At 38.0% G+C, this 22,834-nt stretch overlaps 6 protein-coding genes across 6 annotated transcripts; 2 read left to right on the top strand and 4 right to left on the bottom strand.

The window, feature by feature from the left end:
- Nucleotides 1-630: 630 nt before the first annotated feature.
- Nucleotides 631-1,240, bottom strand: K444DRAFT_607118 (uncharacterized protein). The gene is made up of 2 exons (XM_024879114.1): nt 984-1,240; nt 631-950 (listed from the first exon to the last, which is right to left on the bottom strand). The coding sequence occupies exons 1-2, from the start codon at nt 1,111-1,113 to the stop codon at nt 820-822; spliced, it is 261 nt and encodes an 86-aa protein (XP_024743734.1). The 5' UTR covers nt 1,114-1,240; the 3' UTR covers nt 631-819.
- A 740-nt stretch (nt 1,241-1,980) lies between these two features.
- Nucleotides 1,981-3,883, top strand: K444DRAFT_624300 (uncharacterized protein; the record flags this gene model as incomplete). The annotated part of the gene is made up of 4 exons (XM_024882386.1): nt 1,981-1,983; nt 2,034-2,691; nt 2,883-3,226; nt 3,278-3,883. 4 exons carry the CDS (start codon nt 1,981-1,983, stop codon nt 3,881-3,883), a joined length of 1,611 nt encoding a protein of 536 aa, XP_024743733.1.
- Nucleotides 3,884-4,450: 567 nt separating this feature from the next.
- Nucleotides 4,451-6,316, bottom strand: K444DRAFT_624299 (uncharacterized protein; the record flags this gene model as incomplete). The annotated part of the gene is made up of 3 exons (XM_024882385.1): nt 4,451-4,693; nt 4,907-5,180; nt 5,232-6,316. The coding sequence occupies 3 exons, from the start codon at nt 6,314-6,316 to the stop codon at nt 4,451-4,453; spliced, it is 1,602 nt and encodes a 533-aa protein (XP_024743732.1).
- Nucleotides 6,317-9,276: 2,960 nt separating this feature from the next.
- Nucleotides 9,277-12,684, bottom strand: K444DRAFT_580189 (uncharacterized protein). Its single transcript, XM_024877694.1, has 9 exons — nt 12,675-12,684; nt 12,533-12,617; nt 12,399-12,481; nt 11,789-12,324; nt 11,440-11,721; nt 11,117-11,389; nt 10,618-11,063; nt 9,782-10,547; nt 9,277-9,722 (listed from the first exon to the last, which is right to left on the bottom strand). The coding sequence occupies exons 4-9, from the start codon at nt 12,284-12,286 to the stop codon at nt 9,309-9,311; spliced, it is 2,679 nt and encodes an 892-aa protein (XP_024743731.1). The 5' UTR covers nt 12,287-12,324; nt 12,399-12,481; nt 12,533-12,617; nt 12,675-12,684; the 3' UTR covers nt 9,277-9,308.
- Nucleotides 12,685-13,295: 611 nt separating this feature from the next.
- Nucleotides 13,296-15,068, top strand: K444DRAFT_649775 (uncharacterized protein). The gene is made up of 6 exons (XM_024885601.1): nt 13,296-13,416; nt 13,485-13,560; nt 13,673-13,818; nt 13,885-14,213; nt 14,276-14,575; nt 14,625-15,068. The coding sequence occupies exons 1-6, from the start codon at nt 13,305-13,307 to the stop codon at nt 14,970-14,972; spliced, it is 1,311 nt and encodes a 436-aa protein (XP_024743730.1). The 5' UTR covers nt 13,296-13,304; the 3' UTR covers nt 14,973-15,068.
- A 5,604-nt stretch (nt 15,069-20,672) lies between these two features.
- On the bottom strand, nt 20,673-20,891 carry K444DRAFT_473493 (uncharacterized protein; the record flags this gene model as incomplete). Its single annotated transcript, XM_024872908.1, has 2 exons — nt 20,673-20,781; nt 20,809-20,891. Coding segments are annotated over 2 exons (192 nt in total), but the record flags the coding sequence as incomplete, so codon positions are not given.
- Between the last annotated feature and the right edge of the window lie 1,943 nt (nt 20,892-22,834).

Raw genomic sequence — 22,834 nt, 5'->3', positions numbered from 1 at the left:
TAAGTTAGTTTTTGAAATATTCCTATAAGTAATATATTTCCTTAAAAATAATTATTACTAGTATCTTGGTTCCTCTATAATTAATTATAGCTACTACTATTATAAGCTCTTAATTCTCTAGATCTATATTATATATAGCTTAGTAATTATAGGAAATATAGACTTAATTACTAGTAATTACTCTAATTTGGAATCCACTCTTATTAAAGTTAGATATATTATAATTCTCTATATTATAATTCTCTATATTATAATTCTCTATATTATAATTCTCTATATTATAATTCTCTATATTATAATTCTCTATATTATAATTCTCTATATTATAATTCTCTATATTATAATTCTCTATATTATAATTCTCTATATTATAATTCTCTATATTAATAATTCTCTATATTATAATTCTCTATATTATAATTCTCTATATTATAATTCCTCTATATTATAATTCTCTATATTATAATTCTCTATATTATAATTCTCTATATTATAATTCTCTATATTATAATTCTCTATATTATTCTCTATATTATAATTCTCTATATTATAATTCTCTATATTATAATTCTCTATATTATAATTCTCTATATTATAATTCTCTATATTATAATTCTTTATATTATAATTCTCTATATTATATTTTCTCTTATATTAATTAAATTCCTGAAAATGCCCCTTAATATTCTCTATAATATATATAGCTAATCGCTTTGCGAATAAAGGCTTCTCTTATATTAATTTGAGGAATTCGGCTTGCCGGACTATCTATACTTTGGTCTATCGAATTAATACTAACGAATTGAGATTCCTAGAGCTTCAAAAAAGGAGCCTTCCTATAGCTATACGAATCTCGTATATATTGGCCCTACGGCCGGAATATTGGAGTATAAGAATATACTTCTTTAGAGTGTTGTCTTGTAGTACGGAGAGCTTTTTGTTCTGCCCCCCTCGCAAGTGGCTGGGTGGACGCCCATATTAACGAGCCATTAGACGTTCGTATAGGGCCCTAAATTGCTTTGCAGCCTTTATATCTCTCAGGTAAGGATTATTATCTATTGCATAAGAGGCTTTAGCTATGTGCTCTTCGATTTCATATAGTTCGGGTGGCATTTTGGTAATTTTGGTGGAGTGATGTATGGAAGTGGGGTAAAAAATTTGCGTATCGCTATTCTGTGTGTATCGCTATCCCTCACCTACAAGGCGTGCTAGGCGAATTGTAGGTGGGAACCGCCGAACGATTAAGACGGACGCGATAAGTGTGGCATGGCTTAAGGTTTAACAAACTTAAGGACGCCAAGTCTTGACCCGTGGTCAGACGATCTGCTGTTTGACTATTTGGCCGTACGCTTGTACGGAATTGATGTGGCACAATTGGCGCGACTATCCGCCGATGAGTTCTGGAGATCAGGATCAAATTAGAACCTGCTGATCAGGTTTCTCCTTTGAAGATCCACTCCGAGATTGATTAAAAGTAAGATTTTGACTTGTCAAAGCGAGGTTTTAGTTACACGCGGTGGGCTGGTGTGGCAAAAAACTCACGTGACAGAAAATATCACTGTCACATGACCCGGAGAAATATTTGACCGGCCGCCGGAGGCTTAAAAGGGGAGGGGGGGAGATTGTAATATACTCTCTTAAAGAGAGAAAATCTGGCTTTTACTATTTGCATTTGCACTTGCTAATGCGGCCCCTGGTATTCTAAAGTTGGTTGATTAGTTTGCGCTATCTATCCGAGACAAGAAAGGAGGCGGCAAGCTCGAAGTGGAGCAAATTCGCTTGTCCTTCCCCTCCCCTTATCCTATATCATATGCGACACTTTAAAGGCAACACAAAAGGCTGGAGAAAGTCAAGCTTCCTGCGAGGAATAAGATATTAGATTTGAATCCAGATCCTTTGCTATTTATTCCACCAAAAGGAAATTACTTGGAGGAAAATATATAAGATCACGTGATGAATCTCACCAGTCAACATCTCACAATGGTAAAACGTCGTTTTCTTGTCTCTTCACGCAACCAAATGCAAGCAATCAGCCTCGACGCGGCCAAATAGGTCTCCTTGTGTTACACGGGCCGTCTCGTAAAGAGAAAACGGGATGGCATCTCAATTCCCCGCTTTTCGTATTCTTCGCCACCCTACGAGCATGTCGCGCTGCAACCACAACCTCAATCAGGATCCTCGAGCTCCAACCCTGCGAAGGAACAGATATTATCGCATGCCGCCTCTCCGTCCTAGAGTCTGCTGGGGCTCTACCATACGAGGCGATCTCCTACGCCTGGGGCCGAGAGACGGACACGCGGGTTATCAATTGCGAGAACCGGAAGCTGCACGTGACCGCCAACCTCCGCGACACCTTGTGGAGGATCCGAATTCCTGTGGAGGTCAAATTTCTCTGGGCAGATGCCGTGTGCATCAATCAGAACGACAATGAGGAGCATGGGTTTCAGGTCCGGCAGATGCTTTCTGTATATGCGAATGCCGTGAGGGTGCTGGTGTGGATTGACCTGCCGAGCTCAGCATTCAAGAACTTTGAGGATTTGTTTGATTCTGGTTCTGATGGGTCCGATTTGGGAAATGAGGATACGGTGCCGATTGGAAATGCAAGTCGCATTCTGAATGAGCATGTTGCGAAGTTGGAGGTTCCTAGAATAAGAATGGAAGATCTGGATCCCGACACGAGCGTGGTAGCGAGTGCGCTTTGCCAGCTTTTCGATTCCCCTTGGTCCACGCGTCTTTGGGTTGTCTAGGAAATTGGGATGGCGAAATCGATACTGGCGATGATTGGTGATGCGTCGATTGATTTCGTGGATTTGATCCGCTTCATTCTTAGGCTTGAAAGGAGGACAATGCTGATGGATCAGTTGAGGCTTTGTTCATTGCAGGGAAATCCAATGTTTATACGACGTTTCCTGCAAGATCGAAAGAGTTGAATGGAGAGGTGGACGACGACTATGATTTCCTGGAAATGCTGGAGGTCACCCGGAATAAGAAGGCCAGCGATCCACGGGATTATGTCTATGCGTTGCTGGGACATCCGAGTGCCTCGATCAATGGGGTTCCAATCATTGAGCCCGATTACAACAAGTCTCCAGAAGAGTTGTATTTCGAGGTGACGATGAAGATCTTGTCGCAGAGCAAAAGTCTCCGAATCTTATCTGCTGTTCAGCATGGCGATGGGAGTCTGGATGGAGAATCCGGCTCCTGGATACCCTCTTGGAGCCGCGGTGTCTGCGCTCTTTCTCTCGGTATATACTAAGATCATTACTTCGACGTGGAGTATGATGCATCTGCCGGCATGGCAGCGTTCTGGAATCTAGTCGAGCCAGGTCGATCACTGGATGCCCACGGCTTTTTCCTTGATGTGGCCGAAGAGTACATCGAGACAGAAGAATTGAGCCATGGTAAAAGCGTTGTTCTAAAAGAGGTGGATGAGTTGTTGTCAGATGTCTTGCGTTTCAGGACGGATAGCAATGCTTCTCCTGAGGACAAACTAGCCGCCGTAGGCCAGACACTTACCGCCGGGTTCAGAAATCAAGCTCCAGCGCAGTTTGCCGCCGAGTTCGCCGCTTTTCGGCTGTATCTAGCTGATGAGGCTGAAAAGAAAGGGAGAGAGACGAGTTATGAATTGTGTCCAGAAAGCAAGGAAGCACTCCATCGCACTGCAAATGGCAGGAGCGTAGATGACATGTACTGGGTTGCATCTAGGTTCTGCACTGGCAGGAAAGTCTTTTGTACCAAGCAAGGCACGCTTGGTCTCGGACCTGCTCTTCTGCGAGAGGGAGACTTATGCTGTGTTCTGTTTGGTGCTCGAGTTCCGTTCATCCTGCGGAGAATGAGAGATAACTATCAATTAGTGGGAGAGTCTATTTGCATGGGATTATGAAGGGAGAAGCGGTGGTGGATTGGATGATTGGGGAGAAGTACGAGAAGCAGACGTTCACGCTTGTGTGAAATGTCGAGTTGGGTATGTTGATCTTCTTTTGTTTGGAAGACTGTACGTAGCCACGAATTGTTCGAAAACTGACTTTCTTATCAGTCTACCCAGCCTCGATATCCGAAGCCAGATCCAGTTGCTACACCTTTAAAATTGCCAGCCTCAATTGACAGAATCCGCAGCCCGTCGGTTCTCAAACATCCTGATCTTGTCACCAAAGCCAAAAACCACCTCCTATGCCAAGTGCGAGGAGACAGAAATGATGGCTGCACGTTTCTCCGCAATCCTCTTCTCAATTTCCTTCAGCATCAAGCCAACGTCGTACAGATTCCATGCCTGGCTCACCTCCCAGTCTCTTATGCTTAGGCGGGTGAGCTCACCGCTTTCAACTAAACGGATTCAACGGATTCTTTTTCGGCGTGTCTCCTGGGGTCCTGGGCTTAGATTTAATTCGTACAATATCTTCAAGTCGGCAACAGGACCCAGAGAATCTCCCCAAGTAGCTGGTTTAGGTTTTTAAGGATCAATGTCTTCTGATCCAGGCACATCTTCATCATGCTCCTCCTCAGCCATGGCTCCTCTTAAAAACGTCCTGAAGGAGTCCCTGCTTCGAATGCGTCGGAGTGGCTTCAACGGACCGAATCGTTTGATTGGGATGCTTGCTTGGCGGAAGTCGTTGCTGAGCGAGATGTAGACTGGAGTTGAGAAACTATCGTTGGAAATTAGCATGATTCCAGGATCATCGCCATCCGGTAAGGTCTGGTGCAGCATGGTCGATAGCATTCGCTGATGCAATTGAACAGCCCAGTGTGCGAAAAAATTAATCTGATTAATTGATTAATTCATGAATATTCATGATTAGCTTAATTAATTCGTGAATAGAATATGTTTAATGAGAAAATTTCATGAATAGATTAGATTAATAGCCATTAATCTAATCTAATCTAATCTATTCATTTCTCACACTGGAACAGCCGAAATACATTCGCCGAAATTAGAGTCATTCTGAGCCATACGCTTAAGTTCCCCGATGAGCGTTTTTGTGAAGGATGCATCACTGGTTGTTGATTTGAAACTACATGCGGCAATGATCTCGGTTCGGCCTCCCCTATTCAGTTTTGGTTCATGGGAAAGATTTGATGCCCCAGCAGAACAGCATGCGTGCAAGAGGATCAGAACATCGGATTCCGTGCGCTCAAGTCCGACCTGCAGGGCATACCAATCAAGGGTCGGGGAATCACGAGAACTATCGGAAGGTTTTAGTCTTAATGCCACACACCACAGTCTTTGAACCCACCTTGTCGCGCACCAATGCATTCTGTTTTGCAGATCAAGATATCCGTGGCCAATGTAATAGACAATGAGTAGCCGGCTTTTAGATGAATGCGCCTCTTTGAAGTATTGTAACTTGGACTCTAAAGCCTCGTAGGGTCGATTCGAGGGTATTTTGAAGGACGAAACCAAATGGAATCCGAACTGATCTTTGAACACTTCCCGTAGTCCATTTATCGCCCAATCGAAATCAAGATCCCCATCTTCCCATCGGATTAAGAGAGCATGAACAGTGCAATATGGATAGTCTTGATCAATTTCGGTTTTCGGGATGCCGTCTACCTGATTCGCTATCGTCTTCCATGTTTTCGTTGACGCCATAGATTCCAAGTGTGTCAAGTGTACAAGGAACTCCAAGCCACGACTTTTTTCGAGAAGCAGGATTTCTTTTGAGTTCAATGCGCCATTTTGTACAAGTTGGTCGAATTTGGAACTAACATCCCGGGTCTTATTTCGGAAGTTCAGCGGTGGTGGGATGTACCCGAATGGGGAGGTGAAATCCGAGCATTTGGAGTTCGAATCGCCCCAGCGTTCTTCCTTGGCATTGCTACTTGTGTTCTCCGCTTCTCCTTCATTTGCAGCCTTTTCTTTGACAGTCTTTGATGCCCCCCTTCCATTTGCAATCCACGTCGAGTTTGGCTGCTGTCTGAAATCCTCGGCATCAGACCCGCCTTTGGGCTGCACACTCTTGCAACTTCCTTCACGAATGTGCTGGTGAAGTTTGTTGTTGCTGGGGAAAGAGTTCTTGCATCTCGTGCAGGCGACTTCCTTCTTGCCGGTATCATTTGTGTTGGGTGCGAGGTTAACTCCCCTGCCACTGCTATCGGAATTTGAAGGCTGGCGGTTCTCGAGGAGGTCCTCATCCGCTATTGTCGGTCTTGGACTCGGGCTTCTCTTCCAATGTTCCCTGGCCGCCGCCCCATACCCTGATTTCCCATCCGCCATTATTTGGCCATTCATCGCTGTCTCCCCATCCCGTGTTATTCTTGACCGTGGATATTGGCTGCTCTTTGGGCGGCCCACAACCGTTGTTCTTGGCTGCCCATCCATCGCTTTTGACAGCGGGCTTTGGCTGCTCTCCTGCGACTCCCCATCTGCTGTATCTTGTCGACATATTGTTTCAGACGAGCCGCGATTTCAGTTCCGAAATAGTCGGAAGGCAGTCTCCCGTCGTTGCGCGGAGGTTAGGATTTCGAAAAGTGAACTGTAGGGGAGTTCAACACCTGGGAAACCAGCTGTTAGCTGCAAGCCGAGGTTGACGATGGATTCCTACCTGCCACTTTGTTCCAGGCTCCACGGGTATAGAGTCGAGGGATCAGGAACGGATCTAGCTCAAAGAAAGTTGTTCGTTCGTTTGAGGTTGGGAGCGATAGCGTGAAGGTGTTTCCTAAGAAAGCACGACTGTGGAGCCATGGGTCTTCAGACCAAACTGAATTCACCTCTGCAAGATAAATGACAGGGGACCTGAGGGTGAGATCCAAGATTATAGAGATCTCATAATCTCACCTATGTGCGTGGCACCTCTGTCTGGTTATAGATGGGTTGCATCAAGGGAGATGTTCATTAATATCAGTTCTAACTTCTCATGGCACTATGTCCTCTTCACGCTGAGCCTACAAATTGGGTCCCAGAGCCCATCTGGTAGTAACTCAAGCCGATCTGCTAGACGGATGTTTGGATGGTGAATTGTTCTCAACTTGCCCTTCTACTTCATCTCCTATGATCTACTCCCTATATCCTGTGACAGGCCGCGTCGGGCCTGAGTTCAAACTCCGATCCTCGCATGTACTCAGTTCTCTCTTTTACCGCAAAGCTCCAGCACCCATTAGATCATCAGCATAGGTAGTTTCCCAACGAATGGCTATATCCTCATCCTTGTTCTGGTCGAGGTGGCTATTCTAGTCGAGCTCACCGATCGTAGATTCTTCTTCCACGGCTATGGTGTCGTTCCGCTCACCACTCGCCTCTACTGCTTCTAGTATCTCGCGGTTGACTTCTGTTCCTGGGGCTAACTTCTTCAGAGGGATGCTCGCTTGGTAACAGCATTAGCTCAGTGAGATATGCACAAGGCGTTTCTGCACTCCAGTTCGGCTCCGATAAGCTCGTGCCTGGAGATCCGGGCTCCTCAGTACGAATATCGCGGCATAAAGTTATGCGACTTCAGCCTATGTGCCCTGTAGTGCCTGTAGCTATAGCGCCACGCTGTTGGACCAGTGACTGTAGTGCTCAGACACCGGAACTTGGAGGTTTTATAGTTATAGGGACTTCTTGCGTCTGCCTCTATTATCTGAACCTGTAGTGGTGGCGGCTTTACAGGCTAGTTTTACCGGTTACGGAGTGTGATTAGTGGCTGAGACATCACGTAGTCGCATGACTTTATGCCGCAATATTCGTACTGGCTCTGGAATTCTGTCTGTCCTCGCACTGCATATTCAAAAGAAGTCTCTGATGAAATTGAGCAACCGAAAATGTTCTGCGCGCGAGCATTCTCCAGCGAAACTGTTCGATAAAAGCCCTTGTGAATTCGCCACGGGTCGTGAGGTTATAACAGCATATTGCTAGTATTTCGGTGCGGCGGCCTTCTTGAAATCCGCCTTCTATCGCATTAGGCGACCCATCCCCGTAGCAGTAGTCGAGCGCGATGAGGACGTCCGCTTCAGTTCGTTCAAGAGTGGTCTGAAGAGCGGTCCAGTTGACGGAAGGCGATTTTAATCCATGCCGCCGCCTACCATACCTTAGCAGCATATAAATTGAGAACACAGCCCTTCAACCAACCTCCTGTATGCATCCCATTTCAAGTGCTGGATACTATCAAGACTCCTATATCTATTGTGGAAAACGATCAAAAGATTGTCTGCCGTTGAGTACTTGCCGATCCATTACTGTATTTCAAAAGAAAGCGACGTAAATGGCTTCTGAGAAGGAATTTGGAATAATTTCATTGTAGTGAAATTACAATTCCCGATGAAAAGTTGTTCTAGTTCAAGAACTGATTCATCCATGCCAAGATCGTCTTCTTCCCATAACAGTAGGAGGGCATGGATTTTCTTATAAGGGTACACGTGCGCCATGGCATTGAAATATAGCTCGACTCGCGATGGTTGGATAGAATATAGGCTCGGGCAGCTGAGGCTTGAGTACCTGAGAAGCTGATGATTGAGGACAATAATCTACGCAATTAACTTGGGTCAGAAACAGGTATGCTTTGGTATTCATTGTTTCATATACGCGTCTTCGTAAAGAAGAAAGACGGAGAACAGCATGGTTGTGACTCGTTTAGTAGTTCAACTTTAATCTCACATGTTCGTTCCAAGATCAGTTAGTAAGCCTTGCCACTTCTATTCAGATACCAATCACCCTCGGCTCAGCCAGCTCACCTGAGCTGCCTGAGCATTCCCTGAGAGCAGCCTGAGCAGTAACTACTTAACTAATGAGCCTAGATATAGGCTTATCGCTTTCTTGTAGCATTTTTGCCAAGTATTGACGATTTTTCCTGGAGCCCAAAGAAGCTCCTAAGGATCCTGAACCAGATCCTTATAAAAATATATCTATGTTATCCTATAGGACATTGCCCATAGCAAAAGGAGTTTGCTACTGTCTTCTATAAATCCTCCCCCTACTACATTTCATAACCTGAACCTCCTCTAACATAACTCCAAAGGTTTCAGAGTCGCTTCAATCAGGGAATTTCCAGCCATTGGAAATATCAAAGACAAAAGGCTGCCAGTAATCTTTGAGCTGTTGATATGCCGGAGATTTTGATGGAATAGTGATGTTGCTTTATATTTCTTCGACGTGTTTAAGGAGTGGTTGCCTCCATGATAACCCTTTTAGCTACACAATGACTACGCAATGATTAGTGACAAGATGGCTGCAGTGCCTAGTTGCTAGGATAGTATGATAACTCAAGTTAGACAAAGAATTTATTCGGCTACCAAATTGCAAAATGAGCAAGCTAAAGGGAGAAGAGCAAATTAAGGAGAGAAGCTCTTGATATACATAATACATGTCTGGACTCTGTGATCCTTGAAACACTCTGAGGTTATACAACCCTGTTTCCTGCAGGGCCATCACGAATCGGCCCTAGCACTATCCCTTCCTCTCTAGGTGGAGAATAGTTGGATTCCTCATTTCGAGGCTGAGTTGTCGGCTGTGGTAGGCGTACAACAGTTATCGGTGGCGTTGGCTGTGGATGATGAACACTATTCACATTGCTTGTTCCGAAAGGATTCTTTAGTCCCAATCTGACTCTCTGTAAAGAATGCATCTTATCCACAATCTGCGAAGGAACCCGGAGAACAGTCTCACGATAGAGGGTTCCGGTCGTGATGTCGTATGAGCAGGCTAAAGCCCGCTTCATCCCGCCTTCGGATCCGCCGATGATCAAAGCCACGGGGGGGTGACGAGCCTCAAAAAGTGTTACTGTCATTGAGAATGTGTCAATAAGTGTAAATAGCTGGATTTTGATTAGCAAGAAACAAAACTATGCAGATTTTCGAGGTTGAAAATCCGAACCTTCAAACTACCATATGGACTTCTGCTCTTTTCCTCTGCTGAACTGTAACTGAAATGCTTGCACCGGGGAGTTGGCGGCGAGTTGATACAGTTATCGCATGGGGAGCACGGGTCCACAGCTTCGACGGGATAGCCGTAGACGGGATCATCAGCCCTATCCAATAATGGTTGTCCTGCTCCTGCCTCGACGTCTTGGAAGTGTTCTCGATATCGTTTTCGATACTGATGGCGTGACAGAGGAGATCCATATGGACTCCACTTGAGGCGCCCCATCTTAGCTCCGAATATCTTTTCTTCGATTTCGGGGAGAGGAAGGTACCCCTCAATGCCAAACAAGCAAGGCTCAACCGCATACAGTTTGCCTTTATACAAAAGAGGGACATAAGCAGGCGCTGCCAATAAGATAATAGATGACACAACTATTAGGAAAATAGCTGCTGCGTGAGAAGCAGCAAACACGATGGCCCCAGAGATGAGAAGTAGCGGTGAAAACATGGTGATGAGGATTAGGGTCTGCCGTTTCCAGCTCAGCCTCTTCATTGTCTGAACAGTGCTGAATGAAGACCACTGGACCATAGCACCTTTGAATCCGTCTACAAAAACTGTGTTGTTCTCTCCAATGCCACACACTTGTACATCTGGAAATATGTCCCAAAGGATAGACTTGTATTGGTCCGACATCCTATTCCACGGCTCATCTGGGTGCTCAGGCAATAGACATATCAGCCGTTCCATGAGCCGGTCGTTGTCTTGCGGCAGAGATAGTCTGTAAAGGAGCAATACATTAGACAAACTCATAAGGATGCTGATTTGTTAAGGCTGAGTGGCCGACTCACCTAGCAAACGCTTGAAATGAAGAATCACTTGTGTCAATCATTGGCCGGACCCTTAGCAATCCCATGAGAACATAACTTTTATCTCCTTCATGTTTGCTTTTCAGTTCTCGGTTGTCTAAGCACTTCATCGCCACGCTTACCAGCTCTAGACGACTAAGTGGAAGGTTAGTGAAGTGCTCCACAAGTTGTCGTGAGTAACCAGCATCCGCCCATGCGGTTTCGGCAAGGCGAACTTTAGAAATGTGCGACCGCTGGTTGAATTTGGTTGATATTGTGACAGAATCGCCTTTGCTCAGGATGACCTCGTTTAGTGTCCACGCTCTTTGGCCCCAGCCTTGAAGTGCTTTGACCTGCATACTGGGCTCATCTTCTGGTAAAGGTGTTGCATTCCGGGCAATAACGATCGAATGCTCTGCTCCCCTGATGATATCGTTCATGGTATAAACCTAATTAATTCACTAGTCAGACAATGGCTCAGAATACGGTAATAACATCTCACATCTTGATCTGTCAGGAGCTTTTTCTCGTCTTCGTCTGTGACCTCTTCCTCTCTGTCTTCCTCTTCGATGTATTTACTATAGGGCTGGCATAGACTATCCAGCCAGAATGCGTTTGGCTTTCGTGCATTGTCCTGAACAGAATTCGCATAGATGAAGGTTTCCAGAAGAGCCATAGCGTAAAGAAGCTGATAATTACCATCCTGTTCTTTTTTGTTCTCACTGTCGAACTGGATCTTTGTGTATGATATAAATACATAAGGCGTGTGATTGTTCTACTAATTGTTAATATCTTTCGATCTAAAAGCCGAGATTCATAACTCACTATTCGTACCGGTCTTACCTCAAAGCGAGGAGGCTCGACCCTATTTCCGTTTTTGTCTCGTTTTCCTTCGGTCAAATAACAGAGGAACCTAGGTCTGAATGCGCGGTATACTCCGATATTACCTGAGGCCCACGAGGGATCGTCTACACGTCCTTCCTGAATTTCTCTCCTGTTTTCCCAGAAATTTCGAGCCAGACGTGGGTATCGGTAACCATTGTACAAAAAGGGCAGATATGCTCGCGAGTCCTTTCCACTTGGCTGCCCATGAACTGGCAGAACCAACTGTTATCAAAGGCACGCTTGTTAGTCTGAAGAGTTTGCAGATATATTGTCGATGGCCAAAACTCACGAGAATGACGATCCCCAGCGATGCAGGAATCCAGCGTATAACAACGGATATCCAGTCCTCGCGAGTCCATTCTTTTATCTGGTGCCTCTTTGCAGGTGGAACGGCTTGGAGAGGGAAGTTGGCCAGACGAAAGAGCCTAGGTGCTGTGTTTCTGATGATCGTCCGATCCCAAGTGCTGTTTTCTAGTGTGCAGAAAGAATCTCTCGTTTGAACACAAAGACGTTCGAATTTTCCAGATGATGGATTGATCGTACAAGCATATGGTTGATCTCCGGGGATTTGCCTTCCCATACCATCGATGGCATTGTAGCCGTCTTGGGCATTGTACTGCAGGCTAGCTGGATAGTAAAGTCTAACAGGCCTAGACTCATCGCCCCAGCCTCTCCATGAATGTTCAGTCCTAGTCCAGGCATGGTACCATCCATGGATATCATTGAAATTAGCGATGTAGTCGGGCACAGGCTCCTCGTTGCTATTACTGGGGGCAGGCATGGGCATCTTGGAAGTTGGTAGAGTATGTCTTGCTCCGACGGAATCTGTTGGGTCCCGTAAAGGTTAGAAGGCAGAGTGCAAAAGGAATGAACACTTTACAAAGGAATAAATGACATACTGCAGTTTAAGAGCGTTGTCCAGTTTCCAATTTGGATATGCTTGAAGTGACTGTCGAGGTAGATTGAGCAGCAGGCGTGGATCCTATTGCTATTAATCAAGGAATGCACTCAGAGAACCCACTGGTGGCCGTACCACTTTTCCCTTCCTTTGAAGGGTTTGTTGGCTTCGTAGAAGTAGAGGTACTGGAATCGCCGCCCACTGTCCAGTCAAGCTCAGCCTAAGCGGAATGTCAATGAAAACCCTATACAAATCAAAATACAGTCGGGTAGCATACTAGCTTACTAGATATCTTATCTTGAATTGCGGGGACGTCTTGACTGTGTCGATCTGAGCCACTGGAAGCCTACACAGTAATTAGTGTGCTTACTAAGGGTGTACATCTCATCAGGTGATCCTACCATGTGTGTTTCGTTTCAAGTATGGCTAAGAGTCTGTTCTTTGACAAGATGTGATGTACAAGTTGGGATGTCAATTTGGTGATGAAATGATCTTGAGTGAAGGACTGTGATTTAATTTATAGCTTCATGAGGCTCCTTTGGAAAAAGATCGCCGCTCGCTCCTGCTCAGCCGCACAAAACCCTTGTTTTCCCACCCCTTTTTACTGCATTCCCGCTTTATCGAAGTTGGGCGGGATGATTAACAATCTTCGCCCGACTAGTATGAAATAGGATGCAGAGAGTTTCGTCTTCGCCCGATTGTTATCAGAGCATGACGCGACATTTACAGATTGGGTTCTTCTTCCAGGTTCTCCTGCATAGCCGCCAAGCCACAGCTGACGGACACGTCATCCCCAGAAAGGTGACACTTCATTGAAACATGAAAAACTCTTGTTTTTATGGTATTATACTCCTTAGATCTCTCTAAGGATGCAAGAGGGACGAGATATATTTTCAAGAGGATTTTGATGATGCCTAGTCTCACCAAGGACCCTCAGTCTATATCTCGCTTTGAACAGGGGTATACAAGCAGCAATGTTGAAGCTCATTCACCGTTCTGCCTGTTTCAGTGGCATCGAGGTGAGAGAGGGTCCCTGTATTTCGGGCGGAAATTTTTTCAATATCACCTGTCTAATGTGAAATTACAGGAAAACATCCAACTCGCAAAGATATACTATCTGTGGATGAGCTTAGAAATTGTGGTGGGTGGGATTTAGGTATTCTGTAAGCAGATTCCCGCTGAGTTGCGCTTCATTTCATTTCCAGGGTCAACCTTGATACTCAATTGGCTTTGTTCCGTCTCGTCAGCAATTTAAACTTTCCATAACTGTTTCAGCACGGCCCCAACTGATGAGCCTGCCTCTTTGCCTGGCCTTCTAAAATTAGTTGACTTGTTCGGCATACCGAGCGACTTCGTCGGCGAGAGATCTCATGCAGTCACCCACTCATTTGGCATCCGCAAGTTGGGAGACGAATCTGAAAGTATGTGCCCGAAGCAACTTCTCAAAGTCGATCTCCAAAGAACTTGTTAAACAAAAGAAATCATAGTTGTATGGATCCGTTTCCTCGCTCTACTGCCGTCACTGCCATTCCACGGAAAACCCCGATGGAGAAGATCGGCCGTCGTGTTGAAGTGGGTGCCAACTCCGTCCTCGAATAACAAGTCCACGTCGGCGCCATCCCGGCAAGTTACACTTATTTGTTTCCAACCCGTCGAAGGAATCTTAGTAGCTATCAATCGACTTTTTAAGTCTAGCAGGTGGGAAGACGCCCTCAGGGATCCATATTTCCTGATCAATGCATCGTTCGAGACATGGCATGAGCTCGTTGATGAAAATGCATGGAAATTGGTGGATTTATCTCGCGAAGCTGAAAGAGTGCATTGTCCTTATTCTCATTCCGTTGCAAAGAGTTCGGGTCTAATCCTAACAATGGACAGAGCATATTCGAACGTTCGGCCCAACTAGAGATCGACAGCGCCGAGCTACTCGCAATCGATTACAATAGCATCCACAACCTTGCCAAAGATGCTATACACATGGTGGAGGGGTTAGACGCCAGTCTAAGATCCCTTGAGTGTGCTTTGCGTTACCATAGCGAAATGGAGAAGCTGCAAAGGGACGATCCTGCCATCTGGGAAGCCACACACCGTTCCCTGCACTACCGCAGAGAGATGTTCCACTCGACTAGATTGCGAATGCTAAGCGTGGACCAGAGACTAAAGAATATTATCAACATGGTTGGTTATTCCAATTATTTTTCCTTTTGCCAAATTCTGAAATTTTTAGGCCTTCAACATTGGAACTATGCATGATAGCCGGGTCATGAGGCAAGATAGCTATGTCATGAAAACACTCTCGATATTGGCGATGGTGTTCCTTCCCATCTCCACAGTTAGCTCCATTTTTGGTACCCAGTTCTTCACCACAACCACATCACCGGATCCCACATCAAGCACTGGCGCTGTTAATACATCATTTGTTGTCAATAAAAAGATCTGGTGGTTGTGGACAATCTCGATCCCTGTAACCGTAGTCATGTTAGTTGGTTGGGGAGTCTGGATAAAACGGTCCCAACTAAAAGCTGAGCGACTAACGTATTGGATGAAGGATGTTGAGAAGGCTAAATCCGCTTGAGAGACGTCTATTTTCCCTAACTAGGCGGAACTGTCAAGCCGAATATTGACTGACTATGTAATAGTAGAGGACCAGAATAGACTGACAAGATCCTTCTCCAGGTTATTGCTGCTATAGGCATGTTTGGTGCAATTTGTTTCTCGCTGGTTAAGCCATTATATTCGGCAAAAATAATTCTGAGATATTACTGGGGATATATTCCTATCTGAAAATCGAATGTGTTGGCACAAATGGTATTATACTATCATTTTATGATCCCACAGGCACAAGTACCTCCTTAAGGTCGACGACAGCAATAAATGCTTCCGCATAGTGAAGATCCTTTAATTCTGCGGTATGCGCCTCAAGGACAGCAAGGATAAGATTATGTGTACTTGCTTCAAGGGCTTTGAAATTTTCAGATTGGACACAACCTGAAAGTCGATCTTGTTCCTGTGAGAACGCTGTAAGCATATTCTCTTAATGCGAACTCATCCACGTACTTCAGCTTTACGGGGATAGTCGTTTGAAAGAACACTCGAAAACAGTCGAGTCTCCCGGAAATGGCTAATACGGTTGCTTCACTTCTGATAATCTTTATCGCTTGTCGCTTGCTCTTTCTCCCAAGGAATCTTCCTCCCTTGCATTTTGAGCGCTTCCAGGGTATTGAGTAGTTCATCGGCTGTCTCGCAGTGTGTCAAATGATTAGATTAGATTTGATTAGACCCCCTACTCAAATAAAATCAAGTCAAAATCAAGCTAATTAAATCATACTTAATTATAATTAAAGATAATTAATTATATTTAATTAGATTATCACGTGACTGCACACATGACTCTGGAGCTTTGGAAGCCGAGATAAGGCTAAAATAAGGTCTGGGCTAGCCGTATTTAATATTACAAAAGGCATTCTTTACTAAACTAGACCTAGTATTAATTAGTAAGCAAAGCCAAAAGCGCTAGAACCTCCTTAATTTCTAGTAATTTCTTATTATTTTATAAATTATATTATTATAAATAAAAGAGCTATAAATAAACTCTTGTAATAATTAAGAAAGAAGAAATAAGAATAAAATAAAGAATAAAAAGAAAAAGAAAAAGAAAAAGAAAAAGAAAAAGAAAAAGAAAAAGAAAAAGAAAAAGAAAAAGAAAAAGAAAAAAGAAAAAGAAAAAGAAAAAGAAAAAGAAAAAGAAAAAGAAAAAGAAAAAGAAAAAGAAAAAGAAAAAGAGATTTTAAAAAAAGAAAGCTATTATAATAAGATAATATTATAATAGTAATAAAGAGTATAAATTAAGCTAAAGGCTATTTATTAGACTAAGAAAGTACTAGCTATATATTAAATCACGTGTAATAATATTATATAATTAGTATTATATAATAAAAACCAGTTTATTATTTTAGATTTAGATTAATTTTATATTCTTATATATACTTTATAGATTTTATTTATATTTTATTAATATAATTCTTAAAAATGCCTAAGAAAATATATTTATTATAATTTAGCTTTTAATATAATTAATTAATATAATTATTTAACTAGTATTATTTATATTTTATATTAGAAAGAAAAAATCTATTAATAATTTTTTATTTAAATATATATTTTAGTAATATATATATTAGGCTATTAGTTATTAATTAATATTATATAATTAAATTTTAATATAATTTATACTATTAGCTAGATTTATTTACTAATTAACTATTAATTATATTAAGTAATAGCCTTAAAACTAAAACTAAATTAGAATATTAGTAATTATTTTAGGTATTTCTTAAATCTTATATATACTTTTATTTAATAAATTATAATATTAAAAATTCGAGAATTATAATAATTTAATTATTTTCGAAAATTTATTTTTAGTATTATAATTATATATTTACTTAAATATAATAATATAAGAAAATAGAGAAAAAGAAAAAAAAGAAAAGAAAAAAATTAATATATAATTTTTTGAAATTTCTATTTATATATACTAAATATATATTAAATATATACTAGATATAATACTAGACTCGAAATAATATAGAACTCATTTATTATTAGTAATTAATTAGTATATTATTATGAAATTTTGAGGCTAAAATTTTGGATATATAAATTTAATACTAGTAATATTATTAATATAAGTAATAAGTTATTAATAGGTTTTTTTCCTAATATATTACTTATATTTTATTATATTTTATTACTTTTTAGTTATATAATTAAATATATAATATAGCTATATTAGTAAAGAAATATATTTAAAATATAATATATTATAATTCAGATTTTAATATTTTAATTACTTAATATAATTATTTAATAACTAGTATAAAAATATATAAAAATATTTAGAATACTAAATATTTTATAGGCTTAATATATTATAAGTATATTTTATTTTTATAGCCTTTTATATTTTAGTTTTCTTTTTTTTAGCTTTAAATTATCTTTATAAAAAATCTTTTATTTTATTTTTTAAGCCCTAAATATTATATCTATAATATATATTAGAGATATTTAAAATATTAAGCCTTTTATAAACTAATATATTATAAAATATATTATTAGTATAGCTGTTTCTTTGGAAGTCACGTGAATAGCCACGAGACTCGGAATACGGGATATAAGTAATAGAATATAAAATACGAGATATAGTTATATAATCTTATATTTTATAGATAACTCGACTAGTAACTAGTTTTTATTAGATTTAGTAGATTTAGGAATTATATATTAATATTATAATTTGTAATTTTTATTTCTAAATATTAATTACTTTACTAACTTTAATATATTTATATTTTATATATATTATATAATAGTATTATATATTACTAGTAAACTAATATTAATTAGTTTATATATATAAATTAGAGAAGATTTTAGATTAGTTCTAAAAGTATTTAGTAGCCTAAAACAAATCTAGTTTATTCTATATTAAAGACAGAAATTATTTATTAATTTTATAAAAGTATTTAATAATTTATAAAGAAAATATCTAGCTTTTACTAATTAATAAATAATTAGCTATTTAATTATCTATTTATTCAAGTTCTATTATTTTTTAAAACTAACTTTTTCTGGCTCTAAAACTACCTTTTTTTTAATAAAAAATTTATTTATATAATACTCGAATTTATAGAATTCTTTTTCCGGAATATATATTTTATATATGCCCTTAAAGCTCTTTAATTATAATTTCAATTTTATTATTAAATCGAGCTCTTTAAGCTTTAGATTCTTTTGGAATTATAATATTTCATTTCCTAAATTTCTTATTATAGACGGAATTTTTAAGAACGAAATATTTACTTTAATATTTTAATACTTTTTATTACTAAATTCTTTCTATAAACCTATTATAAATTACTTTATTTTTAAATTCCTTTTACTATAAATTATATATATATACTAGAAAGAAACTAAACTCGGTTTAGTATAAGTATTAATAAAAGAAAGAAGCTAATTAAAAATTAGAAAAATAGTATTAATTTAGTAATTATAATTATTGGTTTACTAGTAATATATGGCACTGTTATATAGGCATAGAAATACTAGTTATATTAGTTAGTAAAGTTATTATTTTTCAGAAATAGGAATTATAGTATTATAATATTAATATATAATCCTTAAATCTACTAAAACTAAAGGGGTCTAGTCTACTAGTCGAGTTACTAATAGGATACGAGATCACATAACTATATCCCGTATCCCATATCCTATTACCTATATCCTATTACCCATATCCCGTATCCCGTATCCCGTAACTATATATATAACTCTCAAAGAAATAGCTATACTAATACTAGAAACTCTCCAAAAACGCGAAAAATAGTATCTCCCTCTAATTATATACAAATTCCCTAATCCGGCCTAGTACCAGATTTCCCAAATACTCTATATATCCATATTACTTCCGAGGTTTTAGTCATATGCCAAAGGCCGCAGCCTTTTGCACGTGACTTCCCCTCCTATAATATCCTCCTATCCCATATATCTATTTCTCGCCCTATTTATACTTAACTTATTTCTCTATATCTAATTATATAGTATTCGTATTAATTAGGTACTTAAGGGCATTTATTAGCTTTGATTTCGTTATAGAATTAGCAGGATTTGATTTTCCCTTAATCTATTTAACTTCTATAATCTCTCGTTATTTATATGCCTGGCAGAAGTATATTATATTAATTATTAGACGCTTTTCTCGAATAGTTTCTAATTTAATAAGGCATTTATATAATAACTTCGAATCCGTATAAACTACTAGTAGTAGTTCCATTTCCAGTACTCTATTAATTATAGATTTAACTAAAGCACCCATATTAAAGCCATAAGCTATACTATAGAGTTCCGAAGCTAGAATACTTCTAGTAACTCTCTTGTATTTAGTAGAAAACTAGTAAATAATATTAGTATATCCAGTTCCGTTTACTAGAACTAGAATATATCTAATTTAGGAAAAGAGATCTCTATTATTTGTAAATAAAGCATTCGTAAAAATAATTAAATATAAGAACTCCTTTACTAGCTTTATAAATCTTAGTCCTCTAGTAATATTCTCAATTTGCTATTAAATATACTTATTAAGTACCTTTATATTAGTTTCCGAGAATTCAATAGCTTAAATAGTAATTAATAGGTTATATAAAGCTTCTAGTTAATAGACTAATACAATATACGCTTCTCTAGTATATTAGGTAATATATTAGTTCTTAATAGAGAGATCTTAATAAATAGTACTCCTACTACTTATAGTAGTAGTATTCTTTATAGAAATAGTTTAGAGGTTTTTATATTAGTATTTCTATATAAAAGTAATTCTAGTAATATCCATATAAATAATACCTCTATTAAACTTGAGATTATAGTTAATAGTAAGGCATTTATACTTCTTAGCTAAGAACTTAGCCTCTTAAAGCTTTAGTTACTCTATCTGTATAAAATTATTAGTTCTAATAAATAGGGTATTATTAGTTTAAAGGCTAATAATTCTAAAGAATTACTTGCTATAAAAGAAGCAAGGATTATAAGTTAACTATTCTATAGAAAGCTTATTAATATAATAGGAATAATAAGTCTTAAACTAGTAGTTCCTAGCTTCTGGTATATTATATAATAGTTTTATAATCTTTAGAACTAAATTATTATTCAGATTTAGCTCTCTAATAAGCTTATAAAATAGATTAATATAGAAATTACGGTTAAATAAGGTTATTAATTAGATATAAGCTTATAAGATATTATATAAATATAGCTTCGTAATATTTATTATTATAGTAATAATACTAAGAATAATTTTCTGGCTAATATATTAAATAGTAGGTAATTATATTAATACCATATATTTCTTACTATTATTATAAGCCTAGATAACTAGTCTCGACTTCTTAAACTCTCTTTTCGTACCCTTATTCTTAATCTTATTAATAAACCGGGAGTTAAAAATACATACTTCCTTTAGTACCTGAGATCTAGAAATAATCTTAAATATACTCTTTTCCAGGAAGCTAGTAACTTTAACTTGACAGGAGTTCTTATATAGGTTATTATCCTATAGAAATACCGTAAAATCCGGGTTCTTGCAAGGGTATTCTCTGCTATACTTTGGTAGAATAGCAAGAATAGTAGGAGGAATTATACCTGTATTATCTTTGGCCTTACTATAAAGTTCGGGAACAGGTTTAGGTTTGGGGCTATTAGTAATAACCTTAATATCCCTTATATAAAAGGGCTTTATAGAGGTTAAGTGGAAAGTAGTATTACTACATAATAGAGCTAGTATATAGTCCTCCCTATTAATAGCTATTAGCTTATATGGCCTATCCCAATTACTAAGTTAACTAGTATTTCCTTTATACTATATAAGAACATCCGAATTCAAGGGAAGTTTATAGATATTAGTAGTACTAGGACTATTTCGGGTATTTAAGGCATTTGTAATCTGGTATCTAGCTCAAAGTTTCTGAATTTCTACTATTGCTTTCTTGAGTACTACTAATTACTATAATATAGTTAGTAATAAGGTATTATATTCGGTTATTCGGGGTAAAGCGCCATAAACCAAGAGAGTTAAGATAATACTATTGGGTCTAGCGAAATTATTAATGGCCTTAAAAGCTATTTAAAATATAGTATCCTTATTAATTCTATTAATTTCGGCCGTAATAATAAAATAAGTATATTAAATCGGGCTATAGTAGTATTCTATAATTCCGACGGAACTATAAGCTTCTATAGGAACGATTTTAACCTTGGTTCCTATAGTATTTGCAAGCTAAGCAAATTCCTTACTAGTAAACTGCTTTCCGGTATCTGCTATAATCTAATTAGAAGGGCCTAAATAGGTATTAATCTAATACTACTTTATAATATCCCAAGTATATAATATACTAATATTTTAAAGCTATTAGCCGGCTTAATATCTAGTACCTTTATTAATAATATAGAGTATAGGCTTACCAGAAATATAGAAAATATTAATAATAATAAAGTAGTTAAAGCTAATATTATTTCTTAGGTTAAACTTAAATTATTCCGGTAATTATCCGAATTTCTGGTATTACTCGTAGTACTTTATAAGGTATTTAAGGGCTTCTATATTAATATTATAGCCTACTTATTCTAGTATATTTCAAAGCTTACTAATAAATAAATAATTAAAATAATAATATAAATATTATAATTTGACCTCTATAAGAAAGCAGGGGTTATAAGTAAAGAATTCGGAAATAAAGCTTTATAGAATAGTATTCTAAAGCAGGAAAAAGTATCTAAAATATTATATTATAGATATAAAGTATTTATTAGAAATAATGAGATAATTAGTAAGATTATTAAAGTAAACTCCTAGCTTATTTATATTAGCTAAGCTAAATAGAAATAAAGTCTTTATAGGCATAATATAGAATTATACTTGCCTAATTAGTATTCTTACTATTATAGATCTAATAGAAGATATAGATCTAATACTAAACTAGATATTAACTTGACCTTTAGTAGTTTTATTAAGTTTAATACTACTATTAGTCTGCTATAAAGCTTGGAATTAGTCAGAACTAGCGGTTAAGAATCTAGAGGCTCTGGTATTAATTATAACTCTATAAAAGTAGTAAGTATTATATTTTAATATACTATTAATTATAAATGTCTAGGCATTTTCTATTTATTTAATAGGTTCTAAGATATGGTTTTTGCCTATTATCTAGTATATAAGAGAAAGAAAAGTAAGATTATTTACAAGAATATTAGTTATAGAAATAATAAAAGCAGGGGCTATAGAAGCGACTAGGAAGCTCTTAATAGAAGTAAAATAGAAATCAGAGTAATATTTCTTTTCTTTATCCGTTTCTGCTAATAAGGCTTTAAAAGCATTACTTACTAGTTTGTCCTTACTACTCTTATTATTCTTTTCTTCTTCGAATTTAGTAATATACTATATATAAGTATTACTAAAGCGTTTATTAAAGTTACGGGTATTTCGGGATCTAAATTAGTAAATATTTCTATTTTTAAATCGAGCCTTCTTAGCCTCTTATTTCTCCGGTATATACTTTTATAAGTAGTATTTGGGTCTCTTATATATAAAATATGACTTTAAAATATACTTATTATAATTATAGGGCTTGAAGTAATTATTACAGGTTCTGAAGTTATAACTAGGTTCATATTAATAATTTCCGGACAAATAGTAGTTTAGAGGGTTTTAAGAATAGTATTATTAATTAGTAAAATAGGTTTTAGTAATAATTTATTACTTCTTCTTATAGGTAGTAATAGATAATTAGAGCTTATTAATAAGCTGGCCGAGATTATTAGAAGAGTTCGAGATTATATATTAGTATACTAGTAAGCCTTAATAGGAGGTAATAATCTTATTATATAGAA

This window comes from Hyaloscypha bicolor (genome assembly GCF_002865645.1).
Source record: "Hyaloscypha bicolor E unplaced genomic scaffold K444scaffold_13, whole genome shotgun sequence".
In the NCBI taxonomy this organism is placed as follows: Eukaryota; Fungi; Ascomycota; class Leotiomycetes; order Helotiales; family Hyaloscyphaceae; genus Hyaloscypha; species Hyaloscypha bicolor.
Note: the sequence above shows the minus strand (reverse complement) of the source record. Positions and strands in the feature narration are given on the sequence as shown.